The sequence below is a fragment of the Pleurodeles waltl genome, chromosome 9 (genome assembly GCF_031143425.1).
Source record: "Pleurodeles waltl isolate 20211129_DDA chromosome 9, aPleWal1.hap1.20221129, whole genome shotgun sequence".
Lineage (NCBI taxonomy): Eukaryota > Metazoa > Chordata > Amphibia > Caudata > Salamandridae > Pleurodeles > Pleurodeles waltl.
The window spans coordinates 808,425,550-808,443,588 of NC_090448.1; the positions used below are offsets into that span (position 1 = coordinate 808,425,550).

Here is an 18,039-nt window from a genome sequence, read left to right on the forward strand (position 1 = left end):
AAATAGCTTTTAACACCAAATTTTTTTTTAAAAACACCGTGAGTAACATTTTTTAAATTATAGCAATAAAGCAAAAAGAACATTTAGATTTCAGAGAAATTCCTAGAATCACTATAGGCTAAGTGATATAAGGAATAAAGTACCCCACGCCGTACTCTATGAAGATAAAGTCACGAAGAGTTCCATAACCATATAGAGGAACAAGGCCGAAGGATGAGTTATTTTCCACGGTTAAAGAACGCCAAGGTGACTTGCAATATCCTTATCGTGTATCGCAGGGAGTAGTTAATCCAATATAATACATGGCCATGCCATCATCATTCCCACAAACCACTTAAAACCTTGGTGCATAGCATGTTTGCAAACTAAGAATAAAAACTGAACCCCTAGTGCAACACTAAACACATCAAACACCTGTTAGATATTTGTTGAAAAATTGATGTGAGACACAGTTCAGCACCTTAGCTGGAAAAAAAAGCTGCAGTAGTACGGAATGTGCAGAAGCATTCAGAAATATTCGAACTTTTCTACAATTATCAAAGGAATGCCAAAAATAAACATGTTCTTTCTGCAAGTCACTGTAAACTAAAAAAAACAGAGCTGAAGAAAGAAAAACAATGTCCATTGACTTTGCTTCAAAGAGCTTCTCTGTGACCTGACCTGCCTTTCGGTACTGTGACGTCAGAACTCGACTGCACCATCTTATTACAGTTGAGTTCTGACGTATTTTTTTTATATAATCGGCTTCTGGGTGCGTCACAGGTCACCCATTACAAATATTTTAGAGAGGAGTTTATGCAGAGGTTGCAGAATCTTTATGTATTACAGTACTCTTCTGAGGCACAAACGTCAGAACACCCTGCTTCCGGCCAAACTGGAATTAGGAAAGCACAGGAAAGGACGGAAGGATTTCCGGTCACTGGAACTTGCAAGCAAGACACATGCCATTAGCATTAAATACTCTGAGCTGCGCCTGGGCAGACCTAAGTGTTTAATACTTGCCTTGGAAGGGTTCCGTTGGCTCGTGGAAAGGAAGCGGCACACCCTGGTGGGAAAGAAAACACGAGCAGTTTAATTAACTGAAAAAGGTGTCATTTAAAAATCATGCACGCATGTACACTGTGTACTTCGGGCTCGAGTGAGATGGAACTGTCAGCCATGCCAGGTGGGGTACCTCAGCGTCTAAGGCAGACAGGATGAAATGAGACAATCTTGCGACAGGCCGTGGCCCTTAGAAGGCTGACAGGGCCGATGAAGGTGAAGTTAAAGGCCCAGCATGGAGCATCAGTGGACACGGCTGACAACTCAGTGAATCTCAATGGGTTTCTGAAAGGGTTTCCGCCTAAACATGGTGCCTTCGTTTCACAGGAGACAGAGCTGCAGAGACGTGTCTTCCTATCGTTTACAACTGCATCATACAACCTGGATGAGCCCCTGCCTGCAACTGCACGTTATGGTCTTCGGAGAAGAAATAAAACACTTACCTGAACCTCTACTTCCCAAGCTCTATCTAGTGTATCTCAAACAATCACATGCTTGAAGCATTCCACGTCCCCGGCCGAGATCCCCCACTACTTCACTGTGACAAGAAACAGCATCAAAATGCCCATGGGCAAAGGAATTGTTTTTGTTTAGAAGCTCGTTTCCCTCACTGAAACTGTCCAAATTACTGAGACTAAGGTGAATATTGTAAGGTTACCTATTTGCAATCCCAGACCTCACTCACTGATTTCTATATATATTATAAATAAATGTGTTCACAGAATATCTACATCTAATTTCTGGATCCAGGAACACTTTTATCAGACATCTCTTCTAACTATATTCTTTTGTAAAAGAGGTGCCTTTCTAAAAGCAACCGTGTATTTCTGTTGTTTGCAGGTAACTTCGATTGTAATTTAAAACTAAACATAAGCAAGCATTTGGGCATCACAACCCTTTTTATTTCTAACTTTTCAGAGGAAAAACATGAGAGAGGCAGCAGCCTTCTTTCAGAGCCATTCTGCAGGGTTGCTGTAGGAAAGAGGGGATGCTCCATCTGCAGACTGCAGTTCAGGTTATCAGTACATTTTCATGGGAAAGAGAGAAAAAGGATCTTAATTGCTATTGTCTATCCATTCCCCTGAGTTTAGAGGTGCAGCTGGAGGGTTATTTATGACTTTACGGACGATATCCCCGGCGGATAACTAAAATTAAAAGTATCTTCACATCACACAATCTTTATTACTATTCACAAATGGGAACTTCAATATCTCACAATTTTATGATTCTGTCATTGGCTTTTCCAGGGCCTGACATTTTTATTGTTTATTTTTTTAATGTAATTAATTTATCATTGCCATACACAAAAAGTAAAGAAAACAACACTCGGAGAGATAAAAGAGTGAAAAGAGGAAAAGACAAAGGCATGCCCATGCGACATGTGTTCCAATAGGCCCACTAAAACATGCTAAAGCAAGTTAAGCCCCCCACTAAAACCTAGAGCAAATATGGACAAATGTTATAATCAAGCGTATGCCCCCAGACTTAGCCAGGACATGTTCTTGGTTGTGGATCTGCTTCGAAGTAGCCCCCCACTCATCCACCTTAGGGGGTAATGCAGAGACCCAGGCTCTGACAATACAGAGCTGTGCGGTTCCAAAGACAATGGAAAGCAGTCGTACAAGCCCTGAGTTGGTGCACGGTCTGTCGCCCAACATCATTTCCTTACATGAGAAGTGGAGGCCTGTGTTAGTACATAAGCCAGTGGGCCAGCACACATCAGCCCAAAACCCCGAGCTTAGGGCAGTACGCAAACATATGTAAGACATCTGCCACCACAAAGCCGCTTGATGGACACTTGGCCTTATCCAAACTCCGATTCCTGGCCCACTGCGTTATCCTCTCTGGCGTATAATACAACCTACACATAGGTGTGAATTGCGGCACTTTTAGATTAGGTGAGTGCGCTGAGCCTTCCAGAGCTCCTAATGCAACCAGGATTTCTGAAGGAGCTATGTTCTGGATGAGGACCTTGCTCCATTTCTCAGCGAGCAGAGCGCTATGGTTAGCCCATTGCTGGCACAGGGATTGATACACTGCGCTTATTAAAGACTTCCTTGGTGCGTTTAGAAAGCCAGAGAGTAAGTCAGAACGTTGGGGGTAAGGCTGTAAGCCTGCACCTGATAAAAAAATATCCTTAATAATCCCTGATCTGGAGATACTTAAAGAAAAAACATTGAGGAAGCTCATAAAGACTTTGCAAGCATTCAACAGTGCAAAAGCCATTCAAGTCACAGAGCTGCCCCAGATGCGACACCCCATAGTTAAACCAGGCCTTCCACGTATAATCATGGAAGATTGCCTGTAACGTAGAATCATGCCGCAAAGGGATGTCCAAGCTTATAAGCGATAGAGAGTATTTAGCAGGTATCCCCTGCTATATGTAAATTGTGACTCATCTAGCCAGCTTGAAATAATTAGGGTCCCTATCTGGATAGAAACAGTTTAAGCCCCTGTCTGAGTGCCAAGCGATAAGGAAAAGCCAAGGGGTCCTGATTGTCAGTTGTGAATGAGACGCGGCGTCGCCCTGCAAACGCTGCCCAACAATACAGCTAAAAGTCAGGGAGCCGAAATCCCCATTGGCTATAAGGGAGCTTAATCAGCGAACTGCCCGCCATGACCGCCAATCTGCCCGGATGAAACTGATCATGACACCATTCAATTGTTTGAAAAAGGAATTTGGGACACGAAGAGGAACTGCACGAATAACAAGCATTTGCAATGCACGAGGGTCTTGCATTTGTCGGAGTTACAGCTGTTCACAGTTGTAAACTCCCAATCGGATTTTTCTTGTATTAAAAGAAAAAACCAGCGCGATCGCGCTGCTACAGTTCACACGTAATAATACCTATCAGCAAAAGCGCAATTATGAACGTAACCGGCAAAAGTGCAATTAACTGTGTAACAAGGTCGATAGTATGCGAAGCGCTCGACTTCTGCCCAGCGAGATCGCGCTGCGAAAATAGAGAAAAAGTAGTCCACAAACCCAGCGAGCCTCGCATGTTTTCTGTACTTGGTCGCTGCGCTTGAGGAGGGCTAACCACCGGAAAAGGCATGACATATGCGTGCCTTCCACTAATCAAAAGAAGCGGATTCTAACAGGCAAGCCAACTTGCCAATGAAAGACACTGACGTGACGTCGACGGGGCTCCGAGCCCTTTTCTAATAACTAAAGCGTCTTCGTAGCGATACGCATGCGCAAGTGCATGCGACGCAGGCTCGACCCTAAAAATGTAGGTAAAATATTGAAGTGTATCATGTTACCACTTCCAGCGATACCTATTGGCAACCGGTGCCATCCTTTTAGCCTCATTATAACCGTTCGGAAGCGAGGCTCGTGGTTGAGCTTAAAAATTTGTCCCGCCCGTGAGGTAAGTTGAACCCCAAGGTAAGTGGCCAAAGGTGTAGCCCCAGGTAATAGGTTTTCAGATTAGAAATTGGCAAGCACCTGGGTTTTAGCAAAATTTATTTTGTAGCCCGAAAAGGTACCAAATTTACTGGCTTCCTCTTTAATACAGTCTACGGCAGCCACCGGGTTAGAGGAATATATTGCAAAGTAATCCGCATAAGGCTGTGATTTTAAGTTTGTTTTTCTGAGAGACAAAAAGCTGGATATAATTGTTGTGATGGAGGGAGAGCAAATAAGGTTCCAAATATATCACAAATAAAAGGGGGGATAGTGGGCATCCATGTCTAGTGCCCAGATAGATCCTAAAAGGAGCTGATAAGGCCCCAGCAGAAGCCAGTTGGGCACAAGGACTTTTATAGAAGGCCAGCACCCATTTAAGAAAGCGGCTGCTAAAACCGAAAGCGGCTATCTTGTCCCATAGGCTCTCCCACACAACACGATCAAACACCTTCTCTGCGTCCAAAAGTACCATCCCCATGTTGAAGCCAGCTTTCTCAGCAATACCGAAAGCTACAATTCCAGTGTTAACATGTGCTGAAGTATCACACCCCAGGATAAAGCTATGCTGGTAATACAACCCCAAGCCAGACATGTAAACTTTGCACTTGTATAGCGCACTACTCACCCGTTAGGGTCTCAAGGCGCTGTACGCATACCGCTGTGGAATCCCACCTGGCTTTTCCTTGTGAGGCACCCACTCCTGGACAGCCCCAGGGTGAATCCAGGCATCCAAGCACTGTGAGGGCCGTTGTGGAGATTAAGCAAGCTATTGCCCAGAGTTACAGAGTGGGACCCATTAATTGGATGAGGCACTGAGGCGAGAATTATCTGGTCCAAGGGAATTGAGCCCAAGACCCACCGAGGTGGGAATTGAACCCTGGTCCTGGGCCCGATCTCTGCATCAGGGTCTGCCGCTCTAACCATTGTGCCACACTTCTCCACCAGATATAAGGGGAGCAAGCCGTGCAGCCAAGATCTTGGCAACTATTTTGGTATCTGTGTTGATAAAATGATATAGGGCGGTATGACCAAAGTTCTTCCGGAGGCTTGCCCTTCTTCAGGAAGACAACTATCCAAATTATAGTCCAGGATGAAGGAACCACGCCACTAATCCCCATATGCTGGGTAACTTGGACAAAGAGGTAGGATAATTTTCATAAAGACCTTATAGAATTCCAGTGGAATGGCATCCTCCCTATTTGCTTTACCAGAACGTAAAGCTGTTATAGCCTGATTGATCTCACAGACAGTAATGTCCTCTTGAAGGGGAGAAAAAGACAATCCACCAGGAAGAACAATATTAGAGGCCCAGAGATAAAGCTTAAACTCAGGCTCATCATATGCCCCGCCTGGCCCCTACAAGCCCTGGTAAAAAGGAGAAAATTGTTCCAGGATCGCCTCCAGGCTAGTATGAACCGTACCCATCATCCCATTTCACAGAGTGAATACAAGACTTAGACTGCTTGTCTGCAATCTGATGTGCCAACACTCACCCCACCTGCTTGCTATACTCATATTGAAGGGCGAGATACCTACAATACCTAGCAGCGGCCTTTTTCTTAAATTCCCTGACTAACATAGCTCGATTCTCGGTCAGAGACAGATATAATTTCTGCTGATCAGCATTCCACTTAGGGATTTAATTGGCAAGAAATAGTTCCAACTGTGTCACCAACTGGCAAACTGACTGTAAGATATTGGATTTGTCTATATTCTAACAAAACAAACTGCTGCGTGATCCACGCAGAAAAGCTTTCATCCAGTCCCACACCACAAAAGGAGAAGCCGTACCCCGGTTGGTTTGGACAAACTGCCTCAGCTGTTTGGTAATAAATGAGACAAATCCTGGATCCATAAATGGGTAACGCAGGAAAGATAACCAGCATCTCCGACTTGCTCCAGTCGGAAGCCGGCAAGATACCAATAATGAATGGGCTGTGATCAGAGGTAACTCTTGGGCATACATCCATGGAAACATACTGCAAGAAACCACTGCGCGCAAAAAACAAATTGATTCTAGAATAATGTTTATGTGGGACTGAATAATACATGTACCCTGGAACCGATGGATGGAGAGCCCTCCAAACCTCCCATAGACAATGAAGCCGGGCCATTTCCATTTATAGAGGCCCTAGTTTTACACATTCGTGAGCCCTGCGATCAGTAGTATCCAAGACATAGTTCCTAACACAATTAAAGTCCCCCAGGACAATAAGCTCACCTGACCACTCCAGTATCTCGAGAGGTAACCCTTTTATAACCTCAGGATCATCCACATTAGGGCCATATATCGTACAAAATACGTATTTTACCCTGTGGAGCAAGAGCTGTGCAATTACCCAATGGCCCCTAGTGTCAGCAGTGGTTTTTAATAATTTATAATCCAACAAATTATCTCCCTTCACGGCTACGCCCCTAAAAGAAACAGATGGAGAAGTGCAGACAATTAGGTTATATCCAAGCTGGCAAAATAACGATATAACCTTATAGGCTAAGTGTGTCTCAGTCAAAAATAAGAGATGAGGCTTATACATTTGAATCTACTCACAAACAAACTTATGTTTAGTAGGCGAGTTCAACCCGTACACATTCCAACCCATAAGCAGGCCAAAACCAAACAAAACAATCTGCCTTGAAAATAAATCTGTCCCAAAACTAGTAACTCATCTGAATCTAAAAGGATCAGCAAGCCCCAGCCCTTGTAGGTAGAAAGAGCTATCAGCTAACAAATTTGCAGCCCTAAATCACTTAAAACCTTGCAAAAATACAAGATCTGAGAAGCGTCCTGTTCTGTGAGCCAAAATTCTTATGGCCATTCTTGATGACCTTGATGAAGGCCTTTAATGGATCTATAAACTGGTGCAGCTTCCAGCGCCTGTCCCTGGTGGCTTTACAGAGATCCGAACGAGCAGAGATTGAGAGAGTCAACTGTAATGGGAGTCACAGGGTGGGCTTTAATGTAAATGGCCTGTCTCAGCAAGAAGTTTACAATAAAAATCAGTACAAGGCGAAGGTAAAATGAGCTGATATTAGTACCCATGGCATCCGGTTTGTCGCATTGATTGATAAGAAGCTGATGCGCCCTCTGGATTTGCGAATCCCAGTCCCAATCGGACAGCTTGGGGAAGGCCTTTCCAAGTAGCTGACCATATACTGACGGGTATCGTCACCTTTTTCCACCTCCAGTATACCGAATATTCAGAGGTTAATTTCTACTCTGTAGATTCTCAAGATCCTCAAGCTTAAGTTGCAGAGAATCAAGGGCATGCCCATTGCCCTCAAGTGACTTTCCTGCTGCCACTCCCGTGCCCTCCAAATTGGACACACGCAGCTGGAGCTCAGTCATATCAGTAGCAAGCGAGGCAACTTTACTGGTGGCCTCCATCAGGGAATGCAAAACCTATCCGCTACTGGGCAAGCAGTGTCTGCAATAATGAGAATCAATGGCTCCTGCTCATTGACTGATGGAATAGGGTCAGAGGGAGCCCCTGAAGAAGCCCCAGGAGAAAGGCTAAGGGGGGAAGGATATCACTGGGAGAATGGGCACCGGACTTTGGTGTATCAAGAATCTTCGGGGTACTGGAGATGCTGAAGGTAGAGGGAGACGATCCACCCGACCGTCTATGGCTCATTTCAGTAGATTTATAGACTAGGAGGCCGGACGATAGTCATGAGATTAGTGCTTTCCCCTCCCCCTTAGAATTTACCTAGTCTCGTAGGGCGCTACTCGTACACGAGTTGCTCGGAGTCTGGCTTCTCCACTGAGCAAGAGACCACCCTGTGCTCTTCACGCTAAGAAGTTTTCCTGGGGGATTCCTGAAGCGGCCTCGGCTAACTGAGTGGCTGTTAAAATTGACAACTAAAAACAGCAATGCCTTGTCCCAAACCAACTAATGTCGCCTCAGATGTTGGACTCCCCTTATTGCCTGCATCCGAGGGTACTGGGGCCAGAGAGCGGGCTGCTCTGATGAGGGCAGCCAGGTAGCAACTGTGACAGCGGTGGGGCAGCAGCTGGATCGACAGTTAGTATGGACTGTGTCTGTTCAGTTAGTGCCAAATGGGTATCTAAACAGTTACGTCTCTGCCCCTCCACAATGTCACTTTTCTGACCCCTAAAGCATGACTCATCTAAATAATGACCCCTCCTTCTCCTTCATCTTTAGCCAGTATATCAGACACGCAGCTCCACCCAGCAGCATTAACAGTCTCAGCCCGTGTCTCAGAGCCTTCCAAGACAGAAGGCGAGCTGCAGCTAAGTATCACCAGATCAGAAACCACCAGGCGCACCCTCAGTTACACCTTACTACGGTTTCTGATGTTTTAATGTTGTAGTGTGGTTAGTTTTACGTATCCTTTGCGCATTAGCTTCAGGCTTTAGGCCTTTGTGCACTTTGCCCTGGATGTATTTTATTATTTGCTTGCAGCTTAGAGCCTCTGTGCACTTTGCTCTAAATGCTTTTTATTAGGCTTCGTACTGTTATTTTTCAAATAGCCAGTTCTACGGTCTTGTTTTTTATTCATATCACACTGTTTATCCTACTTCAGCACTGGAGTTCTCCATAACACATTCCTGTTCACTCTGTGCTTCAGTCAAGGATACAGTCTGGTACATTGCCGATAGATGTGGTAGGAGTTTAGTGTTTGGCATTCCTGCGTAGGGACATTTTGTGATCACGCTGACATGTTAGTTATAAAATCACTTCCTTGTCCCAATACACGCAAGAGGGAGATTCCGACCAGGGAACCACAACTAGACGCTGACTGCCTCGTTGCAGATGCTGAACCAAGATCACAGGCCTTTGCTCAGGTATGAGGGCTGATGTCTCCCCAGTGATTCAGAAAGGCAAGCTAGAAGCTTAACATGCTGTGCTCTAAATAGAACAAGCAGAGGGAGAGTAGAAACTATTAGACACAATGATAGCTTTGTTTTTATGTTTTACTCTCCTGGTGACTATTTTAATCCTACTGTGTTGTATGGTTCTGGTTATTGCGGCTCACGCCTTATTATCTAAAATACAGTCGTTTTATTAAAACATTTTATAAAACTTATACTGTCTTTGTCATTTGTATATGAGATCATACTGTAAATGAGAGAGTTGGTTTGGATCTGAGTGACCACGACTTCCATGAGAAGTTCCAAAGATGTCATGCGCTCGCTGCCCAATCGTCTCTTCCCCTTGGGAGAAATGAGGCACTGCTAGTTAGCCGGAGCAAGAACCGGATTTAGGGTGACAGAGTTCTTTACACGTGGGTCAGACTCAGTCCCCCACACCGAAATCCAGTAGTCTCATTTAGGATAATGAGAGCCCACGCGACAATGTAACCATCTGAGGCAGCCATCATTAGCATATTAGCATATTGAAGAGCAAAGGCTGGTTTGAAGCATCAGGAGACTCCGCTGCAAATGCCTGTATAATGGGAGAGGCAGCGCTGGACCGCAGGAGCTCGAGGATCGGGTGTCCAACAGATGATTGATTTAATTCCAAGATAGTCATTACGTGTCACTCCTCTGGGGACTTTCTGCTTACTGTTTCTACTGTTGGCAGCAGATTTGCTTAGTTTATGAGCACCACAGCCACCCCTACTAGCGTTCGTGCAGCAGGGAGCCATCATCCAGCCATTTGATTGCATTTGATTTCAGCTTGCTGCGCGTATAGCCCTGAGAGCTTTGGATCAAGAACGCGGCCGCAAACAAGGCGCATGTGCCCCAGTTCAAAATCTGCCACATGCACCCGGGCCGCCAAACACCAAAGCTGTCCGAGAGAAAGCAGTCTAATGAAACCAGAAATCTTATCTCAGGTGAGCAGCAAGCACAGAGAATCCACACTGCTGGTAGTCCAGCTAGCTGTCAAGCCGCAGCACGGGAGTGGGGGGAAAGGGGGTTGGTGGGTGGGGTCTCTGCGGTGAGTTTTACCCGCCATCCTCCCTAGTCCTCACCCCAGGCTTCTCTTTCTGTTCTCCCATCCTGCTGACCAGTGCTAAAGTGCAAGTGCTCCCTGTGTAAATTGTATGTGTAATTGGCTTTTCTATGATTGGCATATTTGATTTACTAGTAGGTACCTAGCAAAGTACACTAGAAGTGCCCAGAACCTGTAAATCAAATGCTACTAGTGGGCCTGCATCATTGGTTCTGTCACCCACAGGAGTAGCCCTATAAACATGGCTCAGACCTACCACTTCAGTGTCTGCAGTTTTAAGCTGCCAATTTGATCCGCCCAAATCTTCCCTCTTTATACATGTAAGGCACCCCCTAAGGTACGCCCTAGTTAGCCCCATGGGCAGGGTGCAGTGTATGTTAAAGGTAGGACATGTACTAGTGTGTTGTTAAGTGTCCTAGCAGTGAAATATTGCCAAATTTGGTTGTCACTGTAAATAGGCCTCTCTCTCTCATAGGTTAACATGGGGGCTGCCTTTAAATATCTTAAGTGCAGCTTCCCATTGGGAGCAGATAGAGATGTGAAGTTTGGGGTCTCTGAACTCACAATTTAAAAATACATCTTTTGGAAAAGTTGTTTTTTAGATTGTCAGTTTGAAAATGCCACTTTAAGAAAGTGGCCATTTTCCTGCTTATACTCTGCCTGGTTGTGTATTCGGTGTTTAGGTCAGACTGGCAGTTGGGCTGTTTTTGAATCTCCACTAGACGGTGACACAAAGTGAGCTGGGGTGTAGCCTGCATATCCGGATGGGCCATCTGGGCTAGATTGAAGGGAGGAGTGGACCCTTAGACATTAAAGGGCTATGCCTGCCCCCACACAATTAAGTTTCCATCCCCCTGGTGTGAGTCTGGGGCTAGGCCTGAGCAAGGCAAGATTTTGTGAACAACAGAGGCTTTCCTTTGAAGTCTGCCAACTTCAAAGGCAGAAAGGGGTACAAGTAGCGGACCCAAAACCCCAGCTTTTCACAACACTTCTGGATCAAGAGAAACCTCTGCTAAGGAGAAGAGCTGGAGGAGGAGTACTGCCCCTTTGCTGTGTGTGCTTTGCTGGGTTGGCCTGCAGTCTGCCGTAGAGAGGCCAAATACTGGACTTTGCTGTGTATTGTGCTTAAGAAGATTCTCCAAGGGCTTGGACTGAGCTTGCCTCCTGTTAAGAAGTCTAAGGGACAGCAAAGACTTCACCAACCAGCCACTGAGTTCACATGTTGCAGACTCTAACTTGTCAGGTGGTGCCTATTCTGGTTTCTGGGCCCCTGGAATTGAAAGCTGGTGAAAAACCAAGTGCACTGACCTCGGACAACATAGTATGGGCACTGACATCGCAGGCCCAATGTCGCAGCAGCCGCTGACGTCCTGTGATCTCGGAGTGTTGTATCACAGACGTTAATGACACCAGACTCCGCTGCGGCGATTGCAGCCCTGTGGCATGATCGCTACCCCGTGAGGTCGCCCCACAGCATCTTGACCAGCCAGACACTGACCCCGCGGGAAGTGTAAGGCACAGGCACCTCGCATTGACACACCTCACCTCCACCGCTCCGCAGCAAGGGCAAGACGCCTCTCACTGACTTCTGCTCCGCAGCATCGGAACCAACGCCACCTCAGATCCAGCCATGCTTCGCTCCCCGACTCCGGCTTGTTTCCTCACTTTTCAGAAGGTATTGTACCTGGGGGTCCATGTGACCCAGTGACAGGCACCATTGGCATTGCATTGTTGGAAATGACTGTCACGATGCCGTGATAATACTAAATTGCAGCATTTGTGCTTCTAAGCACTATATTTTAGTTTAATCTTTGAAAATTCATAACTTTACTTGCATATGCCAGATTTTTGTGTTTTTGGTCTTGTTTGATTTAGATACATAATGGCTACTTTTTCAAACCGGTGCTGTGTCTGTTTTGTAGTATTCTTCCTCTATTACTGTGTGTGTTGGTACAAATACTTTACTCAGTCTTTGAGATAAGCCTGACTGCTTGTGCCAAGCTACCAAGGGGTGAGCAGGGGTTATCTTATGTGTGTATCTCCATTGCCTTGACTAGAGTGAAGGTTGCTGCATGGACAAGTGTGGCACAATGGTTAGAGAGGCAGACCCTGAAGCAGAGATCTGGCTCAAGACCAGGGTTCAAGTCCCACTTTGGCAGGTCTTGGGCTCAATTCCCTTGGACCAGATAATTCTCGCCTCGGTGCCTAATCTAACTAATGGGTCCCACTCTGCAACTCTGGCCAATAGCTTGCTTAATCTCCACAACGGCCCCAACAGCGCTTGGATGCCTGGCTTCACCCTGGGGGTGCCCAGGTGTGGGCACCTCACAGGGAAAAGCCAGGAGGGGTTCCATAGCGGTATGAGTACAGCGCCTTGAGACCCTAACGGGTGAGTAGTGCGCTATACAAGTGCAAAGTTTACAGTTTACAGAGTGCAAAATGACTGCCAAACAGAGACCCCATTTCTAACACCAGTAGACATCTGATAGTAATTTCAGTTTCATAAAGATCTGTGTAGAGTTAAGGCCATTCTGGTAAAAGATAAGAGTGTACTTTGAATAACAATTGTGGATCCTTGTACCTAAAACAGCAACCAAGTACTGGACTCTCTATCATGGTGGGGTGTTGGCATTTATCTGAGGTCTAAGGTCAGTTCCACAAAAGTCTTTCCAACCCTGATGCTGCGATTCTTCCGTTAGGAGCCAGCTGTACTAATAAAAGGAGCCTATTATCTTCCTTCTCCTGAGGTTAGCCCTAAAATTCTCTATTTGTAGGTTTCACGATCAACTAGATTTACCTGTGCATTTCCCCATAGCTGGCTAGATAGAAATATGTATTTTATAGGTGTACTGCTAATATCCAGTCCTTGTTGCTGAAGAGACACGCTCAATATTGCCTTTTCACCAATTTGCTTGCTGTTTTCATGCCTCAAATGGGAATGAATGGGCAAATGCTTCTCCGAATAGAGTAGAAGAATTAATGTGCTTCAAACGTATTCTACATTTCACCTTATTAGCAGTGCCCTCCTCCTGAACCAGCTGGTCCTTTTTAGAGGACTGATTACTCTCACAGGTTGAAAACTTTATAGGACCTTTCTAAATAAACCTAGACTTTTGTCCGTTCTGTGAAATTCTGACCACCCATTTGCGTTGGTTAGGTTGTGGTCTTCAGTGACAAACAATAGTGTATGGTGTCTACTTCAATTGGTGCTCTGGTTAACGAAGGGAAGTGGAAGGAACAGTGTTTTGAGTTATTATCTGAAGGCTTCTCAAGGAATGCCAAGCACTGGATTCCATCCACAGCATCTGGAATGAGGTGTTTGTTTGTTAGGCTTCACCACTCTTGAAGAGGTTTATGCCAGTTGGGGCTTTAAACAAGCTTGAGTGTAACCCGTCTGAAGACTATGAGGGATGGGAACTCTTTTTTTTTTTTTCCCCTGTACTGACTAACTTCAGAGTGTTAGCTTACATTCCCATCTTCTGTATATCATCAACAAGTGCAACCAATTTTTATTTTTTATTTTCGAAAGAGGCAATTCTAGTGCCCATTAATGTACATCAAGCTGGAATCTGGAGAAGGCGCAGAAGCTCATGGAAATCCTGAAAGTATCAATAATCAAAAGGTGGGATGGGGCAGGGATGTCGTTAGCTGCACTAATGATCAGTTTGCTATTAAAATGTAGTGGTAATAAAGTTATGTACATAAAGGCTGAGTTACAAATATAAAATCCTACTGTTTATTGTACAATTTTTATTTTGGACATGTTAAATATTTAATGGAGTAGGGATTGAATTCCAGGAAGGACTAGGGATGGAGTAAGTTATATGGTTAGGGTAAGATTTAAGGGTATGCACTTACAGAATGCTCAATAAGATATCATGCAGCTGAACTAATTACAGCATTTTCTGTTATCTTACCTCATATAATTTGGAGGCCACCAGTTTCCGACCTGTGCTGTTTGTACCCTCCATCACTACCACCTAGAAACAAAAAAACAATTATTTGTTTTCAAATTCGTAAGAACTGATACCAGGACCAAATATTTTTACACTAATTTTAATACATGTTAGGAGAGCTTTACATGTTTTTTTAGCTGTGGCGCAGATTGAAAGTCTCAGACCTCTAGGACAAAGGAAAGAACAAAACGGTCACAATCTGCGATCAGTTTCCTAAAAGTTCTGCCATGTGTTTGGTAGAGAAACGGACAGAAGCACCCGTGAAACACTTCTATTTAGTGGCAAAAACTGATAAGAAGATGGTGTCTAAACATAGGCCACTGTCATTTTCCTTCTTTTTTTTTTTTTTTAAGGCTACATTGGCGTTTTCAATTCCTTACCCCAGCAATGCAATGATGTTAAAGCGCTCGACATACACACAGATCTTACCAGATGTTTGGGTTCCCCGCACGAGGAACCACACAGAAGCAGTCTTGAGACTTGGTACAGACTATTCCTGGCCTGCAAGATATATTCCCAAAGTGTCAATCATGCAAGAGCTGTGGCCCTGCAGGATCTGGTTGTCCCTAGACAAGTTATGTCAGAAGTTATACATCAATTCCCAAAGTACCATGTGATAACACCCAAGAAGGGCCATTGAGCTTGCTGTTTCCACCAATATCGTTGGTATTTCACAGACTATGCAAACCTCAGGACCAAGACGTTCACTCCAACTTTCTGGCAGAGGCACTGAAGGGGGAAGAAATGAGTGCCTCCCTCCTGAGCGCACTATTACACAATCAGAATAAGTACCAGTGAGCAGAAGGGTTGAAATCTGGAACAATTTATTTTCAAGGCATGACGGAGTGAAATTGAAAACAGCTGAAGCTAGGAACAGTTTGACAGCAACTTGATTAACCACAGACCAAAGATAAACAAGGTAATGTTGATGAGGGTGTATAAAGGGATTACTCACATCTGACCTGGAAAGACAACAGGAAGATTTTAGCTTTGCTGAACATCTGTCCATTATGACATGAAAAATAGAGATATCGTCCCTTGGTAGAATTCTCAGTGGTGCGTTGAAGGAGATATAGACGAAAGGCGGTGCCGCTGTAAATGAAAGGCCTTATTTCTGCTTTGGTTACGTATAGGTGACTGCGAGTACTGTAGATTGATAGGCACGTGGATCCAATGTCTCTGGTCCTAGAAACATTTAGGCTTGTTTCTCATCAAATGTAATTTTCTGGCTGTAGTACTTGCAGCCTGTGTACTAAGTGGCCTTCACAGTAGATAGTAATGAGGTGGGATGCAAGCAGGAGTATGCAAAACAAGGACACAATGAATTGTGGGATCTCTCTGCCAGGCTGTCATGAGCCTTCCTGTAGATGCAATCAGGGAATGACAAATAGAAAGTCCTGCCTAGAAACATCCTCCCTGTGAACCACAGAAACTAGCTGGCCCAACTCCCTCGCCTAGCATCCACAAAATGGCAGTGCTTACGAAGAGCTAATAAGCAACCCTTTGATAACAGGAACTCACTGAATTTATAAGGATAACCCTGTCTCCTTCCTCACTCATTTAAGTGCTTGGGTCCCACCGTCCAGCTAGAGGAATGCAAGAAGTACACTTCCACTGTGTGGAGAAGATGTATCAGCCATCCTTCACTTTGTGCAAGTTAAACCAGAGGCCATACAAAATTGATCTCACTGATTCCAGCATGCAGACTCGCACCATAGCATCTGGTGACACTGCATGTGCTAGACATTCACCTCACACTCATCCAACTCTGTACGCACCTGAAATGTCAGCACAAAGGTTTAGGGATAACACAAAAGTGGAATACAAGTGGGTTCATTAGTATGCACTCCACTCTGGCATAGGAAAAGGTTCCAGTCAAACCTTAACTCAGTACACCATCACCATCGCTTTATGTGATCAATCCAGGACATGGACAGTAGTTCCATTTCAGTTCTGGGGGCACGCTTAGTGTGCCACTCTAGGTCACAAAACTGGAACTTGGCAGTATTATCAAGAAGCCTAGGACAAAGCACACTTTCAAGATTTGCATGTTGGCATGGCTAAAAAAAAGTCACAATGCCAATTTCACAACTGGTTCAATCCAGGCTTCTGTACATTCCCCATAGATCAGGAAGGGGAAATTCCCTTCCAAACACTTGCCAACTTGAGAAGTCGTACTGCACTCCTTCCCAGCTGACAGACTTGCTGGTGTCCACCAAAACAGCTTCTTAGCTGGGAATCTGAGGGAGCACTAAGCAGAATCTCCTATGAACTGGGAGTTAAAATCCACACTCTTAGCCCACATGCTTTCCATAAGAATTCCTGTCTCATTGGTCTTTTGGCTGCCTCTGTGTTTTGGTTCACTGCTGGCCAAGCTGAACTACACACACACTGAAAAGAATCTCTGGAATGCAACTCAGTCTAGGAAATACATTTAATAAATCACTTTGCGAGGCTCGTAAAGGAAGGTCAATACAACTGAAACTGCACACTCAAAATGTGCGCAATAATAAAATGAAAACATGTATAAAGAATCTTCAATCTATAAACAGCAAAAATATATGCAAAAACATACATGCACAATGCAAAGCAGATAATTAGTAAAAATGCATCACTGTGGGGGCACAGCTGCTCCTTCATCTGTCCCCTCAGTAGCTTCAAGTCATAGACCCCTAGATCGACTGTTGAAGAGAAAGAGAGATCTACCCTCACAGGAGATGTCAGGCATTGACTTCTCTATCCTGACTGAGGTCTCTGAATCTCCCCACCAGCAATGCTGGATCTCCTATATACCTTAAACAAGCCACAGAGAGGATTTCTGTAAAACCCTGCCTCGCTCCACAATTTGTTATTTTAAAATGCTGGCTACTTCAGGTCAGTTTTGAAAGGAACACATTGGAATTGGCCAAGATCCCAAAGGTGCTTCTTTCAAAACAAAACCGTTCCCTGCCGTACCATAAACATACTCCTAGCACATTCTTATCTTCCTAAGCCCTTGGTGATTAGGAACACGCAGACACATAAAAAAATAACATGAGCAAACAGAACATTGCAGAACATGGGCACGGAAAAATACTTGCAGCCTCTGAATTTCTACCATGTGCACCTCTAACGTGGCATTGGCTAACGCTATAATAAAGTCAATAGGCAAAATGAATCTGGTGGACACTAATGTGACGGTGTGCTGCCAGGATAAGTGCAACATGGAGTCAGTGGTCAAAACACAAATATCCCTACACTCTGTTCAAGCCATATTTCTAGCTCTTTTTCATTGTCAGGCTCTTAAATGCTGAAAGACTTTCCATCTTTAACAGGGCCATTCCTGTTCAAATCACATCTCCTCAGATACCAAATCTTATTCAGAATGCCATATGGCTGCTCATCATAGAGGCCTAGAGCTTTTGGTTAACTCAGATACCAGACAGGTCCATATGAGTGTAACACGTGTTAACGTCAGATTCTGTCCATACGGGGATAGGGGGAGTTCTGTCATTTAAACTTATATCCTTGTTGAGCCTTGTTTCTGGTAGAAGGGTCTAAGACATTAGAGACCTTTGCTGCACTTTTCATCTTTTTGTGTTACATTTTACATTTCAGCTAGTGCCAAAATGGACTCCTGATTCATCCTCTATCCTTCATTCCAGCCCTCTCCACCTCTTTGTGTTGTCACCTGTCTTCAAGAGTACAATCTTCGTACTTTTTCTTTTTGTTCTTC

The 18,039-nt window shown here is 44.7% G+C and overlaps 1 protein-coding gene across 1 annotated transcript in view; it reads right to left on the reverse strand.

The window, feature by feature from the left end:
- Positions 1 to 18,039, reverse strand: part of POLA2 (DNA polymerase alpha 2, accessory subunit) — a 346,083-nt gene that overhangs the window by 194,796 nt on the left and 133,248 nt on the right. The window contains exons 9-10 of the mRNA XM_069208070.1: positions 14,286 to 14,348; positions 1,003 to 1,045 (exon numbers count right to left, since the gene is read on the reverse strand). Of these exons, the coding sequence (XP_069064171.1) occupies positions 1,003 to 1,045; positions 14,286 to 14,348 (106 nt within the window). The remainder of the gene's footprint in view (positions 1 to 1,002; positions 1,046 to 14,285; positions 14,349 to 18,039) is intronic.